This window comes from Sorex fumeus, unplaced genomic scaffold (assembly GCF_029834395.1).
Source record: "Sorex fumeus unplaced genomic scaffold, SorFum_2.1 ptg000100l, whole genome shotgun sequence".
In the NCBI taxonomy this organism is placed as follows: Eukaryota; Metazoa; Chordata; class Mammalia; order Eulipotyphla; family Soricidae; genus Sorex; species Sorex fumeus.
Window position 1 is genome coordinate 580,004 of NW_026606157.1, and position 24,582 is coordinate 604,585.

The following is a 24,582-nucleotide window of genomic DNA, read 5'->3' on the forward strand; positions in this document are numbered from 1 at the left end:
GGAGATGTAAAAGACAGGACAAGGAAAGTGAGATTTCAAGGAAAAAAATGAAGCTCTGTGTGTGTGTGTGTGTGAGAGAGAGAGAGAGAGACAGAGACAGAGAGACACAGAGAGCGACAGAGGCAGAGACAGAGAGACAGAGACAGAGAGAGAGTGAGACAGAGAGTTTGAGTGAGTCTGATGATCATCTTTTAATGTCTCTGAGACTTGAATTTCCCCTTTCACTCAGCACAGACCAAACAGACCAGGCACTGAGGAGTCCATTGAAACTTCAAGGAGAAATCAGAGTTCCACCTTTGGAGCCTTCTCTTCTGATGCAAGATTTTCTCTCTGAAAAACATTGTCAAACTATTCCTTAGATTTGCACTCTACTCTTATTTTTGAATTTTAAGATTAGCAAACTCAACTATCTAATTACTAATGCCCTAAAATTCATCCAGTTTTTCATCTCCTGAGTTTTTGATCTAGGGATGATTTGTTTGCCGTTGATTTTTGTTTGCCATTGACATTTCACAGAATGGTAAAGGTAAAGGTAAAGGCCCTCCCGTTGTTCATCGATTTGCTTGAGCGGGCCCAGTTACGTCTCCATTGGAGACTTTGTTGTTACTGTGTCTGGCATATCGAATACGTCACGGGGAGCTTGCCAGGCTCTGCCGTGCGGGTGAGATACTCTCGGGAGCTTGCCGGGCTCTCTGAGAGGGGCGGAGGAATCGAACTCGGGTCGGCCATGTTGGCTGCATGCAAGGCAAATGCCCTACTGCTGTGCTATCGCTCCAGCCAAACCCCCAAATTCAGTTCCTTTGAATAGACAAAGACCCATTCGAAGAAATGTTCCTGAATTCTGTCTCCATAACTATAATTTAACATGTATTCTATTTCTGAACCATTACTTCCTCATATACTTTGCTCTTAGTCAAATCTAATGAACTCTCCAATAATTTTTTAAAAAATTATAATTTGAGTTAGGCAGCTACATTAATGCCAAAATATATGATATTGATGTCCAAAGTTACTACACCACAACTTAATTTTTATTTATTCATTTTTTTGTTGTTTTTTGGGTCACACCCAGTGTTGCTCAGTGCTTACTCCTGTCTCTGCACTCAGGAATTGCTTCTGGTGGGCCTCAGGGAACCATATGGGGTGCTGGGGATTGAACCCAGGTTGGCCATGTGCAAGGGAAATGCAATACTTCTTATACTATGACTCTGGCCCCAACAACTTAATTTTTTTAAGAGTAGAATCCCTGTGATGGTGACTCTGTCTAGTTGTTTTAACACTTTTTCTTTTTTTTTAGATTTTATTTTATATATTTTTCTTGATACATTGTTTTATTTAAAAATTTTAATTGAGATTATGTGGTTTACAATGCTATTGATAATGGTTTCTCATGCTCATGATTCCAGCATCATACTCATCACCTCCTCTTTGGGTAGAAGAATCCCAACACCCCTACCTCTTCCCACTGAATTGTTTGGATCAGTTATCCCATTATGTTGCCTTTTGGACTTTTGTATTGATACTTCCGTGAGAGCCACAAGATTTTGAATACCTCGCAGCTTTTATTTATTTATTTTTTCCTCTGAGATTTCAGCTGAAGTAGCTGAGCTCCACTTTCTAGAGCCTACCACAGACATGTCACAGGCAGCCTCAATTAATATCCATTGATCAGACCCCTGGAGCAAAGTTGGCATGGACAATTCCTTCAATTTTTTATGTAACAGGAAATAGAAGCGATGATGACTGGTGTTTCCAGCCATCTTCCACTTACCAACAATTTTCCTGCTAGGAAACCATCACAAAAGTCCTTCACACGTTCTACTGAGATGTCATCTATGGACAGAGTGTCCCATGCCTCGTCTTCAGTTCGGTAAATTGCCAAAGCAGGGAGTTGAGACTCCTTTAATTTGAAATATGATATCACCTTCCCATTTTCCTTCACACTACTGTTCACCAGAACAAAAAGAATCTGCAGATGGGAAGTTTGGAAGAGGAATAACTGAGATGCTGGGTAGATAAGACCTAATTGCTGTAGTCTAAACTACTGAATGTATATGGAAAGCAAAAGGGAGTGGAGGCATGGGTCAAGGGGATTCGTGTACATCAAGGGTATAAAGGATCAGCACAGCTTAATATCTAAACCCCGAAGTCAACAACACTGAAAACATGAAACCCAGACTTCAACATAACTAAACTTAAAAAAGTGCCTGTGAGGATAACAGGTGGGAGTGAAGGGTTTGGGAGGGTGGAAGGGAACTTTGGAATACTAGTGGACTGGTGGTGGGATTGGTGCTGGAATGTCTTATGTCTAAAACTCAACAATGAGGCGCTGGAGCAATAGCACAGTGTGTAGGGCGTTTGCCTTGCATGCGGCTGACCCAGGTTCGATTCCTAGCATCTCATATGGTCCCACAGAGCACCGCCAAGAGTGATTCCTGATTGCAAAGCCAGGAGTAATCCCTGAGCATCGCTGGGTGTGACCCAAAAAGAAAAAAAAATCTTAACAAAGAATAACTTTGTAAATCATGGCTCTTTAAATAAAATATAATAAGAAACCTACTGAATATACAGTCCATGTCACACAATGAAAACCTCGACTCAACTTAAAATAATAATATTTTGCATTGTTTGGGTATTTTATTTATTTAATAAAATTTAGTTCATTCTATGAATAAAGAAACAAACTTCAGTGATTTGTAAGGGAGAAAGCATAACCTAATTGTTAAAAGCAAAGACTAAGTAAACTTTACCTCTGGGATTTTCTAGTTTTGTGACTTTGGCACATGACTCAGCTTTTCTCATGAGTAAATGAGTAAATTTTCTCCTGAGTAAATGGATTTTTGTTGGGGGGAAGTTAAACAAGAAGATTTAATATTTCTAAAATTGTTTTTGAGTGCCCGGTAATTTAAACAATTTTATACTATCATCAAATCTGTCTATTCAAAGTAAGAGTCATTGTTATATTATTCTGGTTAGTAGATCACCTATATTCAGGAACACAGACTGTTTCCAGTGTAAGGAAATGATAAAAAAAAAATATAACCAAAAACCTCAGCTTATTTAGGCAGTCCCTGTCATTGAAAAAGTTTCTAGCTCAATATAGCAGCTCTGAAGTTCCATTTTGCTATATTATTGACAGAAAAGAAAGTAGGGAAGGGAAATAAATATGTATTTATTTTTTGGCATTCAGTATATGATGGGTGTTTGTTGTAAGAAATAAGCCCTGAGATCTAAAGGTCTAAGATATTATGGCCAGAAGTGAATACATTGTGACAGATAGATAATTTTCAATTTGCTTTTTAGGCTACCCTGCTGTTCTCAGGGATTTCTCCTCACTCAATACTCAGGGATCACTTTTGGTGCTTAGGGGGACATATGCAGTGCCAAAGATCAAACCTGGTCAGCTGATTGTGAGGTGAATGATTTAACCCCTATACAATCTCATTATCTCCAAAAAGATGGACTTGTAAAATGATCATTAGGTCTCTAAGTTCTCACCACCATTAATTCAGGGTACACAAAGGAAATAAATTTACTACCAACGGATTATATCAATGGTCTTGATTAGTATAAAATACATTTTAAATTTTAAATCTTAGATGTTCCAGTCCTGACTTTCTGTGTTTTTAACTTCTTTTCCTCCTTCATCTTATTTCTCTGGTTATTTCTAGTGTTTTTAGTGTCCTGGGGTCTGTAGTCTAAAGGGCACACCTCCCAGTTCCAGACTTACCTTCCCTTGGAAGAGCTTAGCTGCCTCCTGATATCTGTGCAAGCTTTCTTCAAACTTTGGGGATCCCTTTTTCATCATGAGTAGAAGATGAATAGGAACCTGACTGTTAAACAGGCCAATCACACTCTGGCAAGGGAAACGTATTGCAAAAGAAAGAGAGAAAGGAGGGAAATAAAACTATTGGTGAGTATCTGGAGATTAGGTAGTCTGAAATCTAAATGTTAACCCTTCACCATAACACAGATATATGGAAACTCCAAGATGACTTTAAATGAGTCACATCCTTTAGTTTTTATGCCATCTCTCTTTCCCTACTGATTAGGACTGAGCTGGTTACCAGTGGAATATTGAAGGAATTATAGACTGTGGCCTTCAAGGCAAAGTCACAAAAGACAATGTGGTTCTACCCTGTTCTCTCTTTAATGCACAATGGGGAATGTCAGAGCCAGTACTGGGGATTCAAGCAGCATTATGGAGAGACACACAGCTATGAGAGGCCTCTTACTAACAGCCATCTCTGGTGAGCGACACACAATCGAGTCATCTTAGAAGCAGATCCTCCATTTCCAGGGTTGAGGCTCCTCAAACCTTCAGATCAATGTGGCATGAATGCTTTCAGTGCCAGCCTGTGCCCAGACCAGAAACACCTTGCCAACCTACTTTGCAAATATCAACTTACAGAAACCATATGTCACTGTCAATGTTTTATCTTTTCTGGAAGGTGTGGGGGTGGTGGGAGGGCACACACATAGCTGTGTTCAGGGCAGTGCAGAGCCAGAGGCAGGAATAATTCTTGGCAGGGTTAGGGGGACTATATGTGGTACCAGGAATTAAACCCAGGTCAGCCACATGCAAGACAAGAACCCCACGCTGGACTATCGCTCTGGTCTGCAAGATGCTAAATTTTAGGATACTCTGTTATGCAACAACAGAAAGATTATATACCTTGTAACCTACCAGTAATTTAATTCAATCCATCTTCAGATTAGAGCAATCAGATACACCTAAAAGTTGCCACTGCCCATCTATCTGTGGATGTAGCGGATACTAGAATTTTCTAGGTGCTAGGCTCTCTTTTCAGTTATTTACATCTAAGGACTAATTTAATCCTGAAAGTCTCATCTTTATGGGTGAGGAAATTAAAGCCCAGGATTGGTTAAATGATTCTCCCAACGTCATCGGATGGTAGATGACCTTGATTGGGAGTTATACCAGGAAATTTGGGTTACCTCTCACTCACAACTGATGGTAAATTCACAGCTAAGCCAATTCAATGCTAAGCGTGATTGAACCTCAGTCCACCTCAGTCCAGAAATAAAACAAGCTCTTCAGGAGACCAGGAACAACATTGATTCCTTTTCTTGCTGATTAATAAATCTGTAGGTCAAGTCCCAAGATGGTGGAAAGGATAACAACAAGGTGGTATCCTTCTGGAAGGCACATACCACTCTGTCAAGATTCTCCTGCCTTATTGAACAACATGTAGATAAAGAAGGCCAAATGGGGCTCCTTCCCCTAAACTTTCACCCAAAAGTTTAAACTCAATTTTTGGGTTTTAAATTTTGGAGATGATGATAAATAATCGACTTGTACTAAATTCTGTTACTTAAATTTTGAGTATGCATCTATACTCTGAGAGACAAAAAGTGTATAGTTAGGGAAGAATCAAGAAAGCAAAACTAAATAGTCAGGTACCATTGTTTAAGCAGAAGAGATTGGGAAGAGCAGAAGTGATTCGTTTAATCTTAATAGATGCACCCTGGTTTTGCACCCTGAGCCAAGTATTAAATGGGCATAGCAGCCAGAATGATTGACTATGAGTTTTTGCCCACTTGCTTTTGGTGTTAATTTCTACAGTCAAATATCTGAAGAATAACTAGATTAAGAGTGTAGGCAGACATCCAAAGGAGAAAAAATTTACTTGGGGGAAATGAAAAAGTCACAATACAAATGGAACCTTCTCCTTCAAAAAAATTTCCACATAATTTCTTCTTGATAAAATTTGCCTTCACTTGTAATGTGGAACTTAAAATAATATCACTGTTTTGTGAGATGAGATGACCAGTATGCGGTCCTGCCTTAAGAGCTCAGGACACTGGACCCTCAGAACTAAGAACCAAAGACCATCTTTTGGGGGCCCAAGTGCAGTCCTGGAAGCTCTAGAGATACAATGATCACCAGAAGGATGGTAGTTTAGGGGAAGGATGATAGTTTAGGGGAAAAATGCCCTTTGGATGATTGCTGCCAACACCCCCAGCAGACAAGTGTTTGGAATCTTAGCAGAAATGGAAATAGAGTCACCACACCACAGACACAAACATGTAGTGAGAGGCGGGCTGGAATGCAGTCAACAGGAAAAAAGGGTGTTTTCTACAGAAGGCTGTGTGGGGCAATGGAAAAACCACAGGATCCAGACAGACAGACCAGTCATGAACAAAGCAGGGACAGGGTCATGGGGTAGTCTCGGAAGCTCAAATTCCTAGTCACAGGGGCTTGAGGAAGTGACTTCATTTTTCTGACTTTTCTTTCCTCTCCTGTGAAATGGAACTAGACAATACAAACTAGAGTGCTGGGCGTAATGTTTGCCCATGGAGGTTCGTTCATGCTCACTCACTGTGTCATTTGACTAAGTCACTTGGATCTAGATGGTTCTCTTTGATACAACATCAATTTCTACCTCACAAAATCAGTGTGAGGACTGAATGAGAGACAGCTGCAGAAAGGTGTTGCAAGGCTGGTAACCATGTTGTGGCCAGAGAGACTACATAGCCTTTCTGAGCTGAGGTGGACCACTGGGAAGGAATGTTGCATCCTTGTAGGCTCCATCTCAGGGGAAATAGAAGACACAATCAGTGGTGTCCTGTAAATGCCAATAGGCTACCAGGACTGGTCACCTGACACCTTTGTTCAGTGGCATGTAGCAGGCAAAGGCAGGAGGAAGACAGCTGGGCAAGCAATCAGAGTTTCTACGAGCGTCTATGAGGTTATATGGTGAGAGCCCAATCACTGGACCTTGGCAAGCTGGACTCAGAAAATGGGAAATAGGGATTTAACACCAAATGTAATTTTGAGGCCTTCATTTTTAAATTTTTATGTGCCTATTAACTTTTATTACATGTGACCAAAGTACGGGGCATGGAAGCTTTAGGCCACCAATGGCCCCATCAGCATAGTTTGTAATCATGTGTCAGAACTGTAAAGTAGGCTGGATCCTAGGGGTCTTCAGGGAGCAGAATTGGGAAGATTTTGGTCACCTTAACACTGCATTCTGGATTTTTCTTAGTGGTGCTATGAGGTATCATTCAACTGACTCTGTTTCTTGGGTAAGGATGGTACACCAGCGACAATGGCAGTCACCATTATCACAAGATCGGAAGTACAGGGAAGGTGATCTGTCATGAAGACACATTGCCCGCCTGACATGGGGACTTAGGAGTTGCTGTTTACCACAGGATTGTACTCTGTCACCCAGCCGAGCTTGTTGATCTCGATGAAACGGCTTAATTTGGTCTCGTCAATGCTTTCAATGTCTTCACTTTCCAGCTTCAGCTGCTCACCATCCACCTGGGTAGCACAGAAAGTTTGACATGTCATCAGTCTGATTTATTCCTGCATTGCCAGATGCTTCTGGATTCCACCATGGGTCAGGTCCAAAAACGACTCCCAGGATAGAAAAGCATATGGGAACGGTTCCCTTCTCACCTCATGATCCTGTTAAGACAGTGACCAAGGGGGCTGGAGCAATAGCAGAATGGGTAAGGTGTTTGCCTTACACGTGGCCAACCTGGGTTTGATTTCCAGTATTCCACAGGGTTCCCTGAGCACCGCCAGGGGTAATTCCTGAGTGCAGAGCCAGGAGTAACCTCTGTGCATCGCCAGGTGTGACCCAAAAAGAAAAGAAAAAACCCACAAAGATAGAAAAAAAGAGACACTGACCAAACCACAGGTGTTCTGCTCTGTTCTGTTCAACAGAAATGTCCCACGGGGGTGGCAAATGTCATCAAGAGGAAGGCATGCCCTCAAGTCATTTCAGAAAGACTAGAAAAACTTCTGGGATGAGGTCGCTGCTGGAAAAGGTTTAGGGACTTTTCCCCCTGAATGAAGATATTAGTGGTGATGTGGAGTGGGTGTGAGGACGGGGTAGTTTGAAACACACTGTATTTGGAAAAGGCAGAAAGCGTCCGGTGATCTTGCACTGCAGGCTGCCAAACTGTGTTTGTTTCCTGTGGCACAGAAGGGAAGGTCATAGGTTCAGGGAGCTGGAGGGACAGGTAGGGGAAACTTCTCAAGGGTCAGGGAGTTAAAGATAGAATATTAAATTCCATCCTGAGGGTGAAGGGAGTTGCTTTTAGGGCTCGATTTACATTTTATTCATGTGACCTCTCCGTATGAAATAAAACATGCATATAGATATATCTATACGAAATAATATAGAAGGTAAGTGATTGCTTTGCATGTGGCCGACCCCAGTTTGGTACCCATTATCCCATGTTTTCCCACCCCACCCAGCACTGTCAGGAGCAACCCCAAGAACAGAGCCAGGTAACCCCTAAAACACATAGAGAGAAAGGCACTAGATAGGAAATGTGAAACAGTAAATTGTCACGGAGCCAACAATGTGGGAATAGCATTCAGCTAAAGAAGCAGATTATTCTAATCTACATTGCATTCTTTTTTGCCTAAAATATCCATTATCTTCTGACTTCTATAGTGACTATTTCCATCCTTTCCTTTTAATATTTTTTCAATTAAATTTAAAAAATTTTATCTGTGGTGCCAGGAATCAAACATAGCATCTCATATATGCAAGGTAAGTAATCTGTTGTAAGATATATCCTTTGCCCCTATAGATTATTTTCTCTTTTATCAAGATTATCAACCCGTTTTTTTAGAAATAATGTGTGGTACTGTTTAAAAACTCTGGCTACAATAAGGACATGAAGATATTCTCTTATATTATCTCTTAGAAACATTATTATTTTTATCTTTTATAATAGATATAAAATACACCTGGAATTTACATTTTTTAACTTCTGAAAAATGGATGCTTAGATACTTATTTCAACCATGATTTTACTCTACTCTAAAACATTTGCTAAAGATATGCTAAAATGTGGGCTGGAGCGATAGCACAGTGGTAGGACGTTTGCCTTGTGTACAGCCGGCCCGGCCGACTGAGGTTCGATTCCTCTGCCCCTCTCAGAGAGCCCGGCAAGCTACCGAGAGTATCTCGCCCACACGGCAAAGCCTGGCAAGCTCCTCGTGACATATTTGGTATGCCAAACACAGTAACAACAAGTCTCAAAATGGAGACGTTACTGGGCCCGCTCGAGCAAAATTGATGAACAATGGGAGGACAGTGATCGTGACAGTGATGCTAAAATGTATTTCCCCATTAGAAGATAATGAATGCATCTATAATTATTACAAATAGGTTATATCACTTAGCTCAAAATATTTTCCAATTTTTGTTATTTTTCTCCATAATTTTTAACAGTATATTCTGTGTATGCCCATTAGGTTCTTGGCTAATTTTATAGTTCAAATTCTTCCTATGTTTTAACCATCAATTTATTTAGCAATTTTTTTCCCCTTAAAATAGTGTCAACTGCTTGCTTTATATTCCTAGGTCATCTAGTAGATAAGTGCAATAATATAATTGTTGAATTTCCCCATAAAATGGAAATTATTTATAGTTGGGAAGTGTCATTATTGACTTCTAGAAATATTTGTCACATAAGACTGCTTAGTATAATATTTATACTCATACACCAGCTTTCTTTGTAAATATCTGCATGGAATATCACCATTCTTCTGCTTAAAACTTAGAACATACATTTTTTTTCTCTTTTTTTTAAAAAAAATTTTTAAGAGCTATGATTTACAAAGTTACTGATAGTTCAGTAGCAGGCATGCAATAATTCAATACCAATCTCGGCACCAGTATCAACTTCCCTTCACCAATGTTCCCAGATTCCCTCCCCACCCCAACCCCCACTCTACCCAAGTCTGTCACCTGGACAGGCACATTAAATAGGTTCAGTGGTTGCCTCCTAGAGTTCATGTTTTCAGTGGAACACACATTACTGTTTTACTTTTACTCCAAGTGTTCATATGTTACAAAACAATGTGTCATTGATCATTGTGCTTTTATCCTAGTGTAATAAGCTATAATAATTGGATTATTATATGCAATGAGATACTAAGGTATTTATACTTAGGAAGTATAAATACTGACAATCAATAGTACACATTGTTTTGAAACGAATGAGCAGGTAGGGTCACAAGTAAAGTAGAAATATATATTCTACAGAAAACATGAGATACAAGCAGCGACCACCGAATATGTGTTGTTCATTAGCTAATGAACAAATTTATGTTCAAACTCCACTTTTCTTACTTTCTGGCCTGTTTTGAATGGAGTACTTGGTGTTATTCCTTCTTTTCCTCTTTTAGTCTTGAAGTAATAAGGCTATAATTCTTCTTTAGAAAATCCAGCATGCATATCCAACATTCTTAACTTTAGTAGGCAATCCTCAGAGCCTTTCAGATAATATAGACACTAGAATATTCTAATGCAGTCCTCCTCCTTCTAAGTTCACTCTTGGTTCATCCTCAAGACTTAATGGCAATTGCTACTTTTTAAATTCTAGATCTCACAAGACATTGCTATTATGGCTGCACAGTCAATATTTCTTTATCTAACGTACATGTTAATATTTTAGCTTCTCATCATTTATACCTACATTTAAAAACTTCTATCTGGGATATTCTCCCTTGTCTTGAGAAAAGCTTTCAACATTTTCTTTAAAATAATTTGTATATGCTGGGCAACATGTTTTCTCTCGTTGGTTGCATACTAATTTCTTCTTCTGTTCGGAAGGTTGATTTATCAAATAAGTTGATGGTCATATTATTATTATTATTATTTTGCTTTTTGGATCACACCCGGTGATGCACAGAGGTTACTTCTGGTTCTGCACTCAGGAATTACCCCTGGCGGTGCTCAGGGGACCATATGGGATGCTGGGAATCAAACCCTGGTCGGCCATGTGCAAGGCAAATGTTCTACCCGCAGTGCTATTGCTCCAGTCATATTTTTTTGAGTTTTTAGAAAATGTAATCCTTTATACTTTGCTTTTGATTCTTCCTATTGAGAAGCCATCTCTGAACTCTGATATTACTTAGAGGTTAATCTCTTTTCTCTAACACAGTTTTGAGTGTGTGTGCATGTGTTTATGTGTGTGTTGTTGTTGTTGTTGTTTTTGTTGTGTGTTCGTATATTCACCCTAATTCAGTTTCAGGGATTGAGATTGTTTGAACATGTTCTGTGGCCTTTCTGAATGTTGACATCCTTGTTTTGTGAATATTACTTTTGAGGATCTAAAGTGGAACAAAGGCTGTTTTACTAGGTATTTATTCTAATTACTCTCTGGGGCCCTGAACTGCAACAATTTTCCCGCTGGATCTTTGAAACTACTGAATGCTAACAAACTTCTCAGCTTCTTGGCATCTTCTTCTAGAACTGGTACAATCTCCTTGCTAAAAAAATAAAAATTAAAAAAAAAAACCTGTCCCAATAAAGGGTTTCTTTCACTCTACAGACCTTATCCTTGCCATTTCTCTTTCTGTCTTACTAATTCTTCAATATTTTGATTTTATTATCATCATTATTTTGCTCAACTTAAAACATTTTTGTCTTCAGTAGAAGAGATTGTGCAGTTGCTGGTCCATTCTCCCGGTTTTGCATTTTAAAATAATCTTCCCATATATTCAGATAGAGTAAAAGATAGAACTTGAACTTCCAGTTTATTCTTCCAGAGTTTTTCATTCCCTTTCCCAGTCTACTATGTCCAAAAATGTAGCACTGTAGCACTGTCCTCCCATTGTTCATCGATTTGCTCGAGCAGGCACCAGTAACACCTCACAACAAATTGTGAGGCTTGTTGTTACTGGTTTTGGCATATTGAATAATTCAAGGCGAGCTTGCCAGGCTTTGCAGAGCAGGCGAGATACTCTCGGTAACTTGCCGGACTCTCTGAGAGGGGCAAAGGAATCAAAGCCAGGTCAGCTGTGTGTAAGGCAAACACCTTTCCCATTGTGCTATTGCTCCAGCCCATGTCCAAAAATATATGATAATGTTTTCATTACCTTTAGCCTGTAGTAAAAACAAGCAGGGTTTGCTTATAACAATTATATTTCCTAATATAGTTTGGAAATATATGTCCTCACTGGGGCCCCTTGGAGGGGGGAGGATTGAGTTTCTCTCACCCCTCCACCCCGAGCAGAACCCCAGCAGCTGAGGACCTCCGGAACCAGCCACGGCCATGCTGGGACCACTCTCCACACGTCCGAATGGGCCTCATGCATGAAAGAACTGGCAGAGGAACCCAGGCATGCAGGTCCCGGGGTTGAGGTCTCTAAGCCTACTTGGGTTGGGACTGGGCCTTCTCCAACCAGACCCCCTATCTTCCAGTAGGTAGGCGCCATACTCACCAGCTGCTGCCAGCGCCAGGTTGGTCTCATCAATGGCCAAGACGCAGAGAATATAAAATCCAGCTCCCGGAAGCACGCAGCCACAATTGTGGCCGTGCAACATCTTATTATCTTATTTTTTCCTTTGGAGAACCTGGCAGGCTACCAAAAGTATCTTGCCCGCACGACAGAGTCTGGCAAACTTCCCGTATCTTACTCAATATGCCAAATACCAGTAACAATGATGGACCTCATTCTCCCAACCATGAAAGAGCATTGAAATGGCTCTTTTTAAAATCTCAGGCAGGGCTAGGAAGAAGGAGACGTTACTGGTGCCTGCTTGAGGAAATCGATGATCAACAGGATGCTTGTGATCTTGCTTGTGAATATAGTTTGGATCCTTTTTGATGTTGTTAGGCTACCAACCTTGTTCATCTTCTTAAGCGCTTTCTCTGGCATCGGCTATCTCAGGTTGTTTCTGTCTAGTTAGATCTGGCCCTAAATCAGAACCACCTGCTTATCAAGACTTTTCCCTCAACTGTCCCAAGTCAGAAGTCTCCTTTGAATTTATGCAAGAGGGAAATAAGGCAAAGGAAAGTCAACTAAATAGTAAAATGACAAAACTGTTCATTATTGCCATCCCCATGATAACTTACATAGTCCACTTTTCGTGGACTAATTAAAAGTAAGATAATCTTCCAAGAAGCCCAATCCAGAATCTTATTAATTCTAAATAAACTTAGTCCTTTTGCTACAATCCAGTTGTTTATTGAGCATTTGCTAGGCACTACCACATGGAAAAATTGATCTTCATTCAGGTAGTAACATTGTCATTTCAATTTATAACTGTTGCTCATAGCTCAAGTTAATGAAAAAAATGCGGAGAACAGACAATACTTGTTCTCTCAAAAGAATTTTGAAAAACAATCATCAAAGTCCCAAAATATTATTTTATTATTATTTTTGCCTTGCGGCCACATTTGGCAGTGCTCAGGCTTACTCCTTGCTCTGTGCTCAGGGATCGCTCCTGGGGGTGATTATTCTTGAGTACTCGGGGGACCATAAGTGGCACTAGAGATTGGCTGCGTGCAACATACTTGCCTTAATCCCTATAATATCTCGCTGGCCTCCAGAAACTCCAGGTTATTTTAAGTCATGAACTCCAAGCTCCTATTTCATTTTTATAAAAATTACAGGGTTTTGAGTAGAAAGCTCAAGACAGAGATATAAAAGTCAGAGAGTAAGTTTTCCTAGGAAGAAGGGCTGGAGCAATAGCACAGCGGGTAGGGAGTTTGCTTGCACGCGGCCGACCCGGATTCAATTCCCAGCATCCCATATGGTCCCCTGAGAATTCCTGTGCATAGCCAAGTGTGACCCAAAGAGAAAAAATAAAAAGATAAGTTTTCCTAGGAAGAATCCTTACCCTTGTTGCAACTATGTCTGCCCCATCCTTATAAGAGGGAAGAGAGGAAGAACATGAACAGAAGGCGCCTCTGATTTTACAGATGGATTGCTTTATCGGCCAGTTTGATACCTTCATAACTAAGGTTTTGCTAAGTATAACCACCCAATCATCATTATTAAAACATAGGGTTTTGAGTGCCCAAGAACAGATGACTGGTTAAAGAAACTTTGGTACATTTACACAATGGAGTACTATGTAGCTGTTAGAAAAGACGAAGTCATGAAATTTACATACAAGTGGTACTACGTGGAAAGTATCATGCTAAGCAAAATGACTCAGAAAGAAAGGGACAGACATAGAAAGATTGCATTCATCTGGGGAACATTGGGTAACAAAATAGGATACTAACACCCAAGAATAGCCGAAATAAGTACCAGGAGGTTTACTCCATGGCTTGGAGGCCAGCCGCACATGCTAGGGGGAAAGGGAGCTCAGATAGAGAAGGGAGCACCAAATAAAGGGTGTTGGGAGGATTCTCCCAGGATGGGAGAAGTATGCTGAAAGTAGACTATAGACCGAACATGATTGTCACCCATTGCCTCTTTTGCAAACCACAACACCCAAAAGGAGAGAGAGAACAAAAGGGAATGCCCTGCCACAGAAGCAGGGTGGGATGGGGAGATGGGGGGTGGGAGGGATACTGGGATCCGTGGTGGTGGGAAATGGGCACTGGTGGAGGGATGGGTATTTGATCATTGTATAATTGAAACCCAAGCACAAAATTTGTAAGTCTGCAACTATACCTCATGATGTTTCACTATTAAAAATTAAAATAAAATAAAATAAAATAAAATCACAGGGTTTTACCTAGCGGTTGGGGAGACAGTAGAGCAGGTAAGGCATTTACCTTGCATGCCGCTAACCCCACCTTGACCATATATGGTTCTCTGAGCACCACCAGGACTAATCCCTGAGCACAGAGACAGGAATAACTCTTGAGCACTACAGGGTATGCCCTCTCTCCCAAGATAGCCCAAAACAAAACAAACATAAAATCAAAGCTGAGAGCTGGGTAGCGATCTCCAAGGGCTGGAAAGCCCCCTTCACATGTTGAGAGGCCCTTAGCTTCATCTCGCATCATGTTGATCTGCACCCGCTTACTCTCCCAGTACCTGTCAACTCAAAAAATTAATGGAGGGGCTGGAGCAATAACACAATAGGTAGGGCATTTGCCTTGCACTCGGCCGACCCGGGTTCGATTCCTAGCATTTCATATGGTCACCCAAGCACTGCCAGGAGTAATTCCTGAATGCAGAGCCAGGAGTAACCCCTGAGTATCTCTGGGTGTGACCCAAAGAGCAAAAAAAAAAAAATGGAGGCCCCCAATAAAATAAAACCGCTATCTGAAATGTATTGTTTCCAGATTATTTTTTTTTAGAAAATGGAAGGCTTCAGCTAATATTGTGCTGGGCAGGTGCACCCCCTCCTCTGTTCTTTCCCTGGCAGCTCCTCACATTTCCCAGAAGAGGGAGAGCGGGAAAGACCATCCCTCCAGGTGAATAGTGAGGCAGTGTCTTTTCAGCGTGGACAACAATGTTCTCTAAGAAGCAAGGAGCTTTCATCAAAACCACCCCTGGAAAACTAACTGTTCAGTTTGCAGTGCTTCTTTTAAGGAAACATGCCTGATTATTTCACTATTGCTTAAACTAACAAACCCTGGAACATTTGTGTATAAAATTTCTGGAAACAGCATTTGAACAGGAAATCTCCCTTCAGCAAAGGGAATTATTTGCATAGAGCACTGGAAAATATTTTGACCCTGGGATCAAGAGTTGGGGGAAATTTTTAAATATATCTCTCCAGCTTTTGAAAGTAGATTTACTTAAGATAGTCTATCCTCCATGCCCAAAGAAAGGAGGCACTGGAAAAGGAAAAACAACAACAACAACAACACAGAAAACTAGTTGCCCTTTTAAAATCTATTATTGAAGTTCCAAAAGAATATTGCAATGTTCTGTACACTATACTATAATGAAAGATATAATATTCTTTTTCTATTTATTAGAATTTTAGCAATGCTCCTTTGGATTCTAAGCAGATTCCTCTAGCAACTGGGTTTTCACAAAATATGTTAAAATCATCTTAATTTACATCCAAGTTATAGTACTAAATATCTTGGTCAGTACTGAAAAACCATTTGCAAAACAAATGTCCTCATGAGTTTCTGAATTTGTTTTTATAATTGGATCAGCTTACCGTATATGCTTTAGGGAAAATAATAATTTGACATTCTTCTTGCATTTTTAAAAGTTTATTTTTATGCACTAGTTCCTGCTAGTTCTCTTTGTTTGGCAAGGTGCATTTCTTATAATAGATGCCCAGTAAGTAACTGTAAAAGGAATGAAAGAATGCTTTTGTGGTGTTTTCTTTACTGTCCCCTTGGGTCAAGGTTAAGTAAAATTATATTTCTTAAAATAGGAGTGATTGAGAAAAATCAGAGCAGGACAAACATTCAAATAAGATCTGACATTCCATTTCAGAACAGGTTCAATGTGTATTAAATTCAGGCTTCTGCCTGCCTCTACTTGGGCAACAGTAAGAGTTCTGGTAGAGAGTATGGAACATCTCCCAACAATTACACTTAAAAGTTCAAGACAACACACACAACAAACAGGTTGTCATCACAACTTAAGGCTTTTCCATTTTACTTACATTTCTCCTAATCACTTAATTTTATAGTTAATACACAATCATTTTAGAGTATATCTTTATGAATATTATGTTTTCTGGTCTCTTATCCAACATTTTAAGCACTCAGTAACCTATTCATTGTAGTCCCATTATAATTTAATTTATTATTTCAATATATCTCTATGTTTTTCCAATAGAAAATTCACCCAAATTCATGCAATTTCTATGCCCAAATATGTATTGCTTAGATTACATCTTGAGGAGAGACTCTGGGATTTGATTAAGTAGTGCCAGGGTGGTAATGGCTTAAAAGAAAGGGTTTTTTTTTTTTTTAAAGAGTAGACATTAAAATTAGGGCTATTAGAGTAGATAGAATCTAGGAATGAAAACAAAGGTTTTCTTCAGGGTTATGAACTTTAGAAAATGATGGTAGAACAGAGAAGGTATGTTTTGAATTTAGCAATACTGCACATATGTCAGATGTCTGTGACTCAATATTTGTAAGTTTTTGAGTAACTGGACTGCTCTTATGGAACTTTTGCTTCCTTACTGATAAAGCACAAATAATAATTATTATTTCATCAGCTTCAAGTAAAAATAAAGCACAAATAATAATTATTATTCTATCAGCTTCAAGTGAAAATTAAATAAAACTGTTGGAAAGCATTGAGTACAATCCCCATCATAAATTGGGTCCTAAAACCAAAAACCAACCAACCAAACATGATGAACTATGGCTCTACGATGAAAACAGGTAGCAGAAAATTTGTAACAACCTCACATTTCCCAGTTCCAAAAAAAAAAAAAAAGAGTCTCTCTTAAAATGTAAACTGAAAAAAATTTTTTTCTCTAAAAGCTGGCATGGCTTAAGTTGAACTTCTCCCAGATCTGCCCATGGAAACGGGCAGGAACCAGAATGTTTGTGTTTGGTGTGAAACATTAGTAATCTTGCCCATGGAGGTCCCCAGAGTTCATTCAGAACAGGGAAACAGCAAAAAGCCCAGATACTAAAGAGGAGTGAACGACTCTGGAAAGTCATCACAGGGCTTGGTAAAGAATAAATTGTTCTTGATTTTGATTTGAGGCCACACCCAGCAGTACTCAGGGTTCACCTCTGGCTCTGTATTCAGGGATCACTGCTCACAGGCTCAGGAAACCATATAGGGTGCCGGGGACAGAATCTAGGTTGGCTGCACAGCCACAATTAAGACGGTCATGGTCACAGTCCTCCCATTATTCATCCATTTGCTCAAGTGGGCCCAGTAACATCTCCATCATGAGACTTGTTGTTACTGTGTTTGGCATATTGAATACGTCCCGGACAACTTGCCAGGCTTTGCTGTGCGGGCGAAATACTCTAGGTAGCTTGCCGGGCTCTCCGAGAGGGGCAGAGGAATTGAACCCGGCTCAGCTGGGCCAGCTGCATGCACAGCAAACGCCCTATCACTGTGCTACGGCTGGAGGGCAGCCCTAGCAATTAAGACAGGTACCCTAAATTACTTAACACTGTCTGTCACTGTCACTGTCCTCCCGTTGTTCATCGATTTGCTTGAGTGGGCCCAGTAACATTGTGAGACTTGTTGCTGTGTTTGGCAGATCGAATATGTCATGGGTAGCTTACCAGGCTTTGCGGTGCGGGTGAGATACTCCCGGTAGCTTGCTGGGCTATCCGAGAGGGGTGGAGGAGTCGAACTCGGGTTGGCTGTGTTGGTCGCATGCAAGGCAAATGCCCTACCCACTGAAACTGTAGGTTATTAAACTGTTTGCATTGAAATGTTATTACCCAAGGCTGGAGGGTGACACAAATGGTGCTATCTTGGCCTTCTACATATTCTAGCTAGAGTTTGTCACAAAAGGGATTGTTTCAATCCTATCTCACAATGAAGAAAGTGCAGACCTTGTGTGTGGTGGAGGCTCAGCCTTGAAGGAATTCATACTCCTTCAGACATGTTTTTGGAGGTGAGAGAGTTCTAGAAGACTTCTGAAACTAGAAGACTTTTTGAGGGCATTCTAAGTACCAAGAATCTATGGCAGAGATTCTGGGGAGTATAAAGATGAGTAAGTGGTGATTCTTGCCTTTGAAAAAACTATGATCTAATGGGCTGATATTTGAAAAATACATGGAAATACAATATACACACTGTTGATGGTCAATGAAAATAGAGGTATGACAGTATAGAGTAATAGTAGGTCAACTGGTGATCCCAGCCCAATAGGGGGGATGTGAGAAGCAGAAGATTCCTCGGTTAGATGCTAGGAAAAGGGGAATGTGAGAAGCAGCTAGCTTACCTCTTCTCACCCTGATCGTAAAACTTGTAGGAGGCAGATCTGGCCAAGAGGGATAAATGACTTAACTGAGTTAACCAGTTTATAACAACAGACCTAGAGAAGCTCCTGCAGGTACATAAGGCCAGGAAAAGAATTTCAAAGAAGACCATCACCTTTCCCAACCCCCCTGGTAACCACCTTAGCAATGGACTTTTATCTAGGTAGAAACTCACATGGGGGTAGGTTGGAGGAAACCTATAAAGGCCATCTTGAACAAAGGAAGGGCGCACATATGCTACCCGAGCCCATGTGTTGTTTGTGCCCACGTGGCCAAGCACATGTGTTGCCCCCATCTCCCTGCTTGAGATGAGGACTTTCATGCTTTCGTGTCTAGCTGATAAGATGCTCTCTTGATGGATGGGAACTGGGAATGTCTTCTTAATTGGGAATGTTTGTTTTCTTGGTAATTTGCTTTTGTATGCCTTTGGACTCTTTGTAAGTTACTTTTGCCTTTAGAATTGTTTTTCTTCGAGCTCCGACCTGACTGTGAAGTCAGGACACCTCGGCTCCATCTAGCTGGTAAAATAAAATCTCGATGTGCAGTTTGCAATACTGCTGGACTCTTTGTCTCTCCAAATATTGAGGGGTGGCCTTTGGTCCTAACACTGGTACTGGGAAATTATGGAATTTTACCACTATGCTGGTATGTTGCTGGTAATTGGGAGGGTAAAGCTATGATAGAAAAAGGCTGGCAAAGGGACAAAGAAATGCTGGCAACCAGGTCATAAAATATTAAAAAATTAATTTCTTAAAGATGATAGGAGATCTAACATTTTTGTCTATGAAATAGATGGAAAATGATGAATCTATTATATAGATGAAACAATAAGAGTTAAACAAGGGAACTGATTGGCTGTAGGTATCACATAGTATAGCAGGATTCAAAAGTCTTCCACCAGCCTCAGGCTTGTTCTTCCAGATCACGATGGAGTCTGCTGGGAAGCTTCTGTGAGCCATCATTCTTGTCATTGTCCCTAACTCTAGCTCTGTCCTTCACAGTCAGGGCATGGAGTGGTTCCTACTCTCACCAGTTTGTGAGTCATAGCCTAGGAATATTTGAGTTGCCCAGCCAACCTACCTGCCGAAAGAGAGAAATGGTGTTTTCCGTGATGTTGAAGTGGGCCAGGACCTCCGAATCAGTGCTGATGCCAACTGGTACATCTTGGAACTTTTGCACCATGCTGTGGAGCATGGGTACAACTGGTATTTCTAAATCCTGAAGAAAAAAAAAAACAAGAGGGAAAACGAAATCCCACAATATTTCAGAGGGGTGTTACCTGGAGGCCAGGTACAAGTAAAGAGTAGATTTGCTGTAGTGTCATAATTCTCTGTAAGAGTGCATGTAGTCTGGGAGACAGCTCCATGGGCTGAGCGCTTCCATGCAGGCCCAGGAACCAGGTTCAGGTCCTGGACTGCCTCGTCCCCTGAGCACTGCCAGCAGTGACCCCTGAGCACAAAGCCAGGAGTAGTCCCTAAGCATTATTGGGTGTAGTCCAAAAACAATAATAAAAAGGGGAAGCAGGCTAAATTTCCAGTCGAATTGTTGATTTTTCCAGGCTGGATGGGTTAATAGTTAACTAAAAAGGTAGCAAAACTGGGACACTTGCCTAGTCTTACCTAGAACTTACCTTGGAGGTATTTGTTAGCTGAGAAAGACCTCAAAGGCAGAACTGCAATGCTATACATAGATCCCCGGAGGGAAAAGAGACGAGGATACTTGTGGAGAAAAAAAATGCAAAACAAAATAAAACAAAACACACCCCAACGATGAGGAAGAAGGAAAAAATGGAGAAAGAAGCTGAGGTGTTTTCTTCCCAGAGACCTGATGGGGTGGGAAAGAATAGTTCTCTTCCTCCCCCTGAAGGCCACCAGGAGACAGATCACTCCTAGCACCAGCTCAGGCCCTGGGGTTGCAGGGGTGCTGCTCCCTCCCTTCCAAACTGGCATCCTGCCCTGAGCTCTCACAGATCCTTTGTCCCCTGCAGTTCCAGTAATCAGATACTACTGAACATCTTTCTGGACTGAGGGAAAGAGGAAAGAAGTTGGCTGTTCTTGCTTGCCCCTGGATCCCAAAGTCCCCAGGCTGGATGCCTACGTGGAGTCCTTTGAGGTTCTGAAGAATCAATTGTTAATGGATCTCCCTTCTCAGAATCCTTCCCTCCAGAAAACAGTTGCTCAGGGTGGAAGGACGATGGCCTCTGGTGGCGACCAGAGCTCCCACACCCAGCTCCTTTGGATTCTCTGGCCACTGCCAGTCAGAGGGGGGCTGTTTGGGGCTGTTTGTGTCAAAAGCTGAGCTCTCTGTTTACTGGAAAATGTGCTTGTCTTCCTCTGGAACTTCTTCAAGCACAGCCTTCCAGCTGAGCGCCCACTGGGCAGGGGGTGCTGCAACTAGTGGAGGGAGACAGAGAAGTCTGGAGGGGCTGAAGGAGCATGCGCGCAGCCACTCAGGACAGAAGAACATGCTGGAAAGAGACCCTGTTGTGGCTGGAGTGATAGCCCAGCCTTGCACACGGCCAACCCGGGTTCGAGTCCTAGTATCCCATATGGTCCCCCAAGCACTGCCAGGAGTAATTCCTGAGTGCAGAGCCAGGAGTAATCCCTGAGCATCACCAGGTGTGACCCAGAAAGCAAAACAAAAATAGGTACAAGGTAAAGGTAAAGGCCCTCCCGTTGATCGTCGATTTGCTCAAGCGGGCCCAGTAACGTCTCCATTGGAGACTTTGTTGTTACTGTGTCTGGCATATCGAATACTCTCGGTAGCTTGCCGGGCTCTCCGAGAGGGGCAGAGGAATCGAACTCAGGTCGGCCATGTTGGCCGCGTGTAAGGCGAACGCCCTACCCGCTGTGCTATCGCTCGGATGTGAGGGTGATCTGGCTGCGACATCTGTCACCCCATTGATCGCCAGGGTTGATTCGGCTGATCTGGCTGGCTAGGCGGGTGTCCCCTTCCTCCCTCACCGCTCCATGTGCGTCCCTCCCGAAGCTGTGCGCTCGGTCGAAGAGGACGGCCTTCCCCGATAGAGACGGACCGGTCTTCGGTCGAGGGTATACGAGTAGCTGCACTCCCCTGCTAGAACCTCCAAACAAGCTCAAAACAAAAATAAATAAATAAAAATAAAGATGACTTTTATTTAAAAAATAAAAGGAAAAAAAAAAAAGAGGCCCTGCCTTCTTTGGCCTGCTTTCATCAACAGGTGGCAAGTCTGGAAGTTGCACTAAGGGCCTTCAGTTGACAAAATGTGGCCCCCGCCAAGGAAAAGGGCTTATACAGAGGAAATTATGGACTGAGGCTCTCTGGATAATGGAGCTGACTTTCCGCTGATGTCAGACCCAGCAGCCCAAGCCTATTTGTGCCCTAAAGCATCTACAAATGTGATTCCGGGGAGCATCAGAATGTTCCCTGTTTGTGGCTGGAGCTTCTGGGTACAAAGGATCTGCAGCAAGGAGCAGAGAGAGTCAATACAGAGAGTGGGAGTGCTTCCAAAGGACAGACCTGGGCAGACCTCTGAGTTGAACCACTGCTGCCTCATTCCTCATTGTGCTCATGGCCATGAGTCATGGTCACCTGACCACCAGGTGACCATCAGGGCTGGAGTAGATGGACTCCCAGTGGCAAGAGTAAGTGAGGGGCGCTAGACGAACCTGGAAGAAGCCAATTACTGCCACTTCGGCAGCAGCGATGAACTTCTTGGCAGCTGGGACATCTGTGAGCCTTGTGGGTTCCTGGGTGGCACTGGCACCATCTGGACACAGAGTGAGAGTGAGAAGTCATGGATTGGGGTGCCGTGTGGATGGGACACCCATGCGTTCCCTGCTGTCTCTCCCCGCCAAGACTGAACCTTATATAGGCAGGTAGCAGGGAAAGGCCCTCAGCAATGAAACTTAAGTCAACAAAATCTCTGGGAAGGAGAGTTCTAAGGTTGATCCACCCTTTAGTGATTCAGTTCAGAGAAGACTTCAGAAGATTCCAAACCAAGACAGCCTGAGAAGATATTCTATAAAAGCCACCTTGAACAAAGGAGGGGTGCACATATGCTGCCCAAGCCCAGGTTTTGCTTGTGCTTATGTGACCAAACACATGTGGTGCCTGAGCACATGTGTCAGTTGCATCTCCCCTCTTGAGATGTGTACTTTCATGCTTTCATGTCTAATGCTGGTAAGGTAGGCAGGTAGATAAGGGAAAGGCCCTTGGCAATGAAACTTGGATTAACAAAGTTTCATGGAAGAAGAATTCTAGGACTGATCCACCTTGTGGATAGAGAAAACAAAGAACTGATAAAACCATCGGCAGACCCTGAGGATATAAGCCCCCTCCCCATGAAGTTCCTCTTTTCGAAAATCTTCCGACCTCCCTTAATCTGATTAAAATGTGATTTAGCCCGAGAAGACTCCAAAACTTCCGGATCAAGACAACCTGAGAAGAGCCTATAAAAGACACCTTGAACAGAAAAAGGGTGTGTATATGCTGCGTGAGCTCATGTGCTGCTTGCGCCCGCGTGGCCGAGCACATGTGGGCTGAGCACATGTGTTGCCCGCATCTCTCCTCTTGAGATGTGTACTTTCATGCTTTTCTGTCTAATGCTAGGATGTGTGTGCGGGCTCTCTCTGCCCTTGGAGAAGCCGTGTTCTCTCTTGAGTACTTTACTCTCTCACTCTCTCTCCCTCCACACCCTAAAAATCCTCCAAATAAAATCTATTTCACTGTTTGTCTACTCCTGAAATTCCTTTCTGTGAGGCGTGACAAGAACCCAGTAACCCTGGGTTCCGGGTGACAGAGGCGGTTGGGGAGAAAGTGACCATCTTTCTCCTCCCCGCTTCACATAAGTCACCCGTGGGGCCCACCGACATCACTGGGATGTGTGTAAGGGCTCTCTCCACCCTTGGAGAAACCCATGTTCTCTGTTGAAAGTGTTACTCTCTCTCTCTCTCTCTCTCTCTCTCTCTCTCTCTCTCTCTCTCTCTCTCTCTCTCATTCTCTCTCCTCCTCCACACTTTCAAAAACCCTCCAAATAACAACTGTAATTTCACTCTTGTCGACTCCTAAAATTCTTTTCTGTGAGGCATAAAAACTGTAATTTCACTGCTTGTCGACTCCTGAAATTCTTTTCTGCGAGGCGAGACAAGAACCCAGTAACCCTGCATCCGGGTGACAGAGGTGGACTGGGAGAAAGTGACCATCTTTCTCCTCCCCACTTCACATGAGCCACCCGTGGGACCCACCAAAATCAAACCAACGAGGTGTTGCTCTCATTTTTCAAGGCTTTATTTCATAAACATCTGGAGAAGGGCCCTACCCAAGGGATGGTGCAGACCAGCTCTTTGTCTAGTGTTTCCTGGTCATGCTCTCACTGCAGGGATCAGGGGGAAAGAACCCAGCACCCGGACATGAGGTTTCCTTCCCTTCTCCTGACCCCACTGCCCCCCCCCACCCCATGGTTTCCTGACGCATACTTCTCTTACCTGAGAATCCCTGAACCTCTGCTGCCACGTTCTGGGACAGTCCACAGGTGAAGAGAAAGATCAGAAGGAAACATCTGGACAGGGCGGCTTCCATTGCTCAGGTTCTGCTTCTGTCCAAGCCCTGCACCGGGTGTTCAGGAAGGCAGAACTCTAGGCAGCCTGCTATATAGTTCATCCACACTGGTGCTTTGAGAGCTCTGGGAACATTACAGCTGTCTCTAGGGAGAACCTTCACCTTCTGAGATAAGAAACCAAGTTCCGTGGCAGGGTGTCAGCATGACCGACCAGAGGAAAGTCAAGTCTGATGATTGAAAAAAGAAGAGTGCAAAGAAGACCAGGCATTGCCCTGTTGTGAACAAATACACCTGAGATCTAGATGAACCCCTCCCAGCCTTGACCACTAATAGGAGAGTTGGATAAGGAAACAGGTCATTAGCCAAGAAGGTGGAAAGTAATCAAGAATATTAAACTCCTTGGGTGTGATGAAAGA

At 42.3% G+C, this 24,582-nt stretch overlaps 1 protein-coding gene across 1 annotated transcript; it reads right to left on the minus strand.

Moving 5' to 3' along the window:
- Positions 1-282: 282 nt before the first annotated feature.
- ERP27 (endoplasmic reticulum protein 27) lies at positions 283-24,186 on the minus strand. The gene is made up of 7 exons (XM_056134655.1): positions 24,093-24,186; positions 22,275-22,375; positions 19,708-19,845; positions 7,178-7,294; positions 3,731-3,856; positions 1,772-1,969; positions 283-330 (listed from the first exon to the last, which is right to left on the minus strand). Exons 1-7 carry the CDS (start codon positions 24,184-24,186, stop codon positions 283-285), a joined length of 822 nt encoding a protein of 273 aa, XP_055990630.1.
- Between the last annotated feature and the right edge of the window lie 396 nt (positions 24,187-24,582).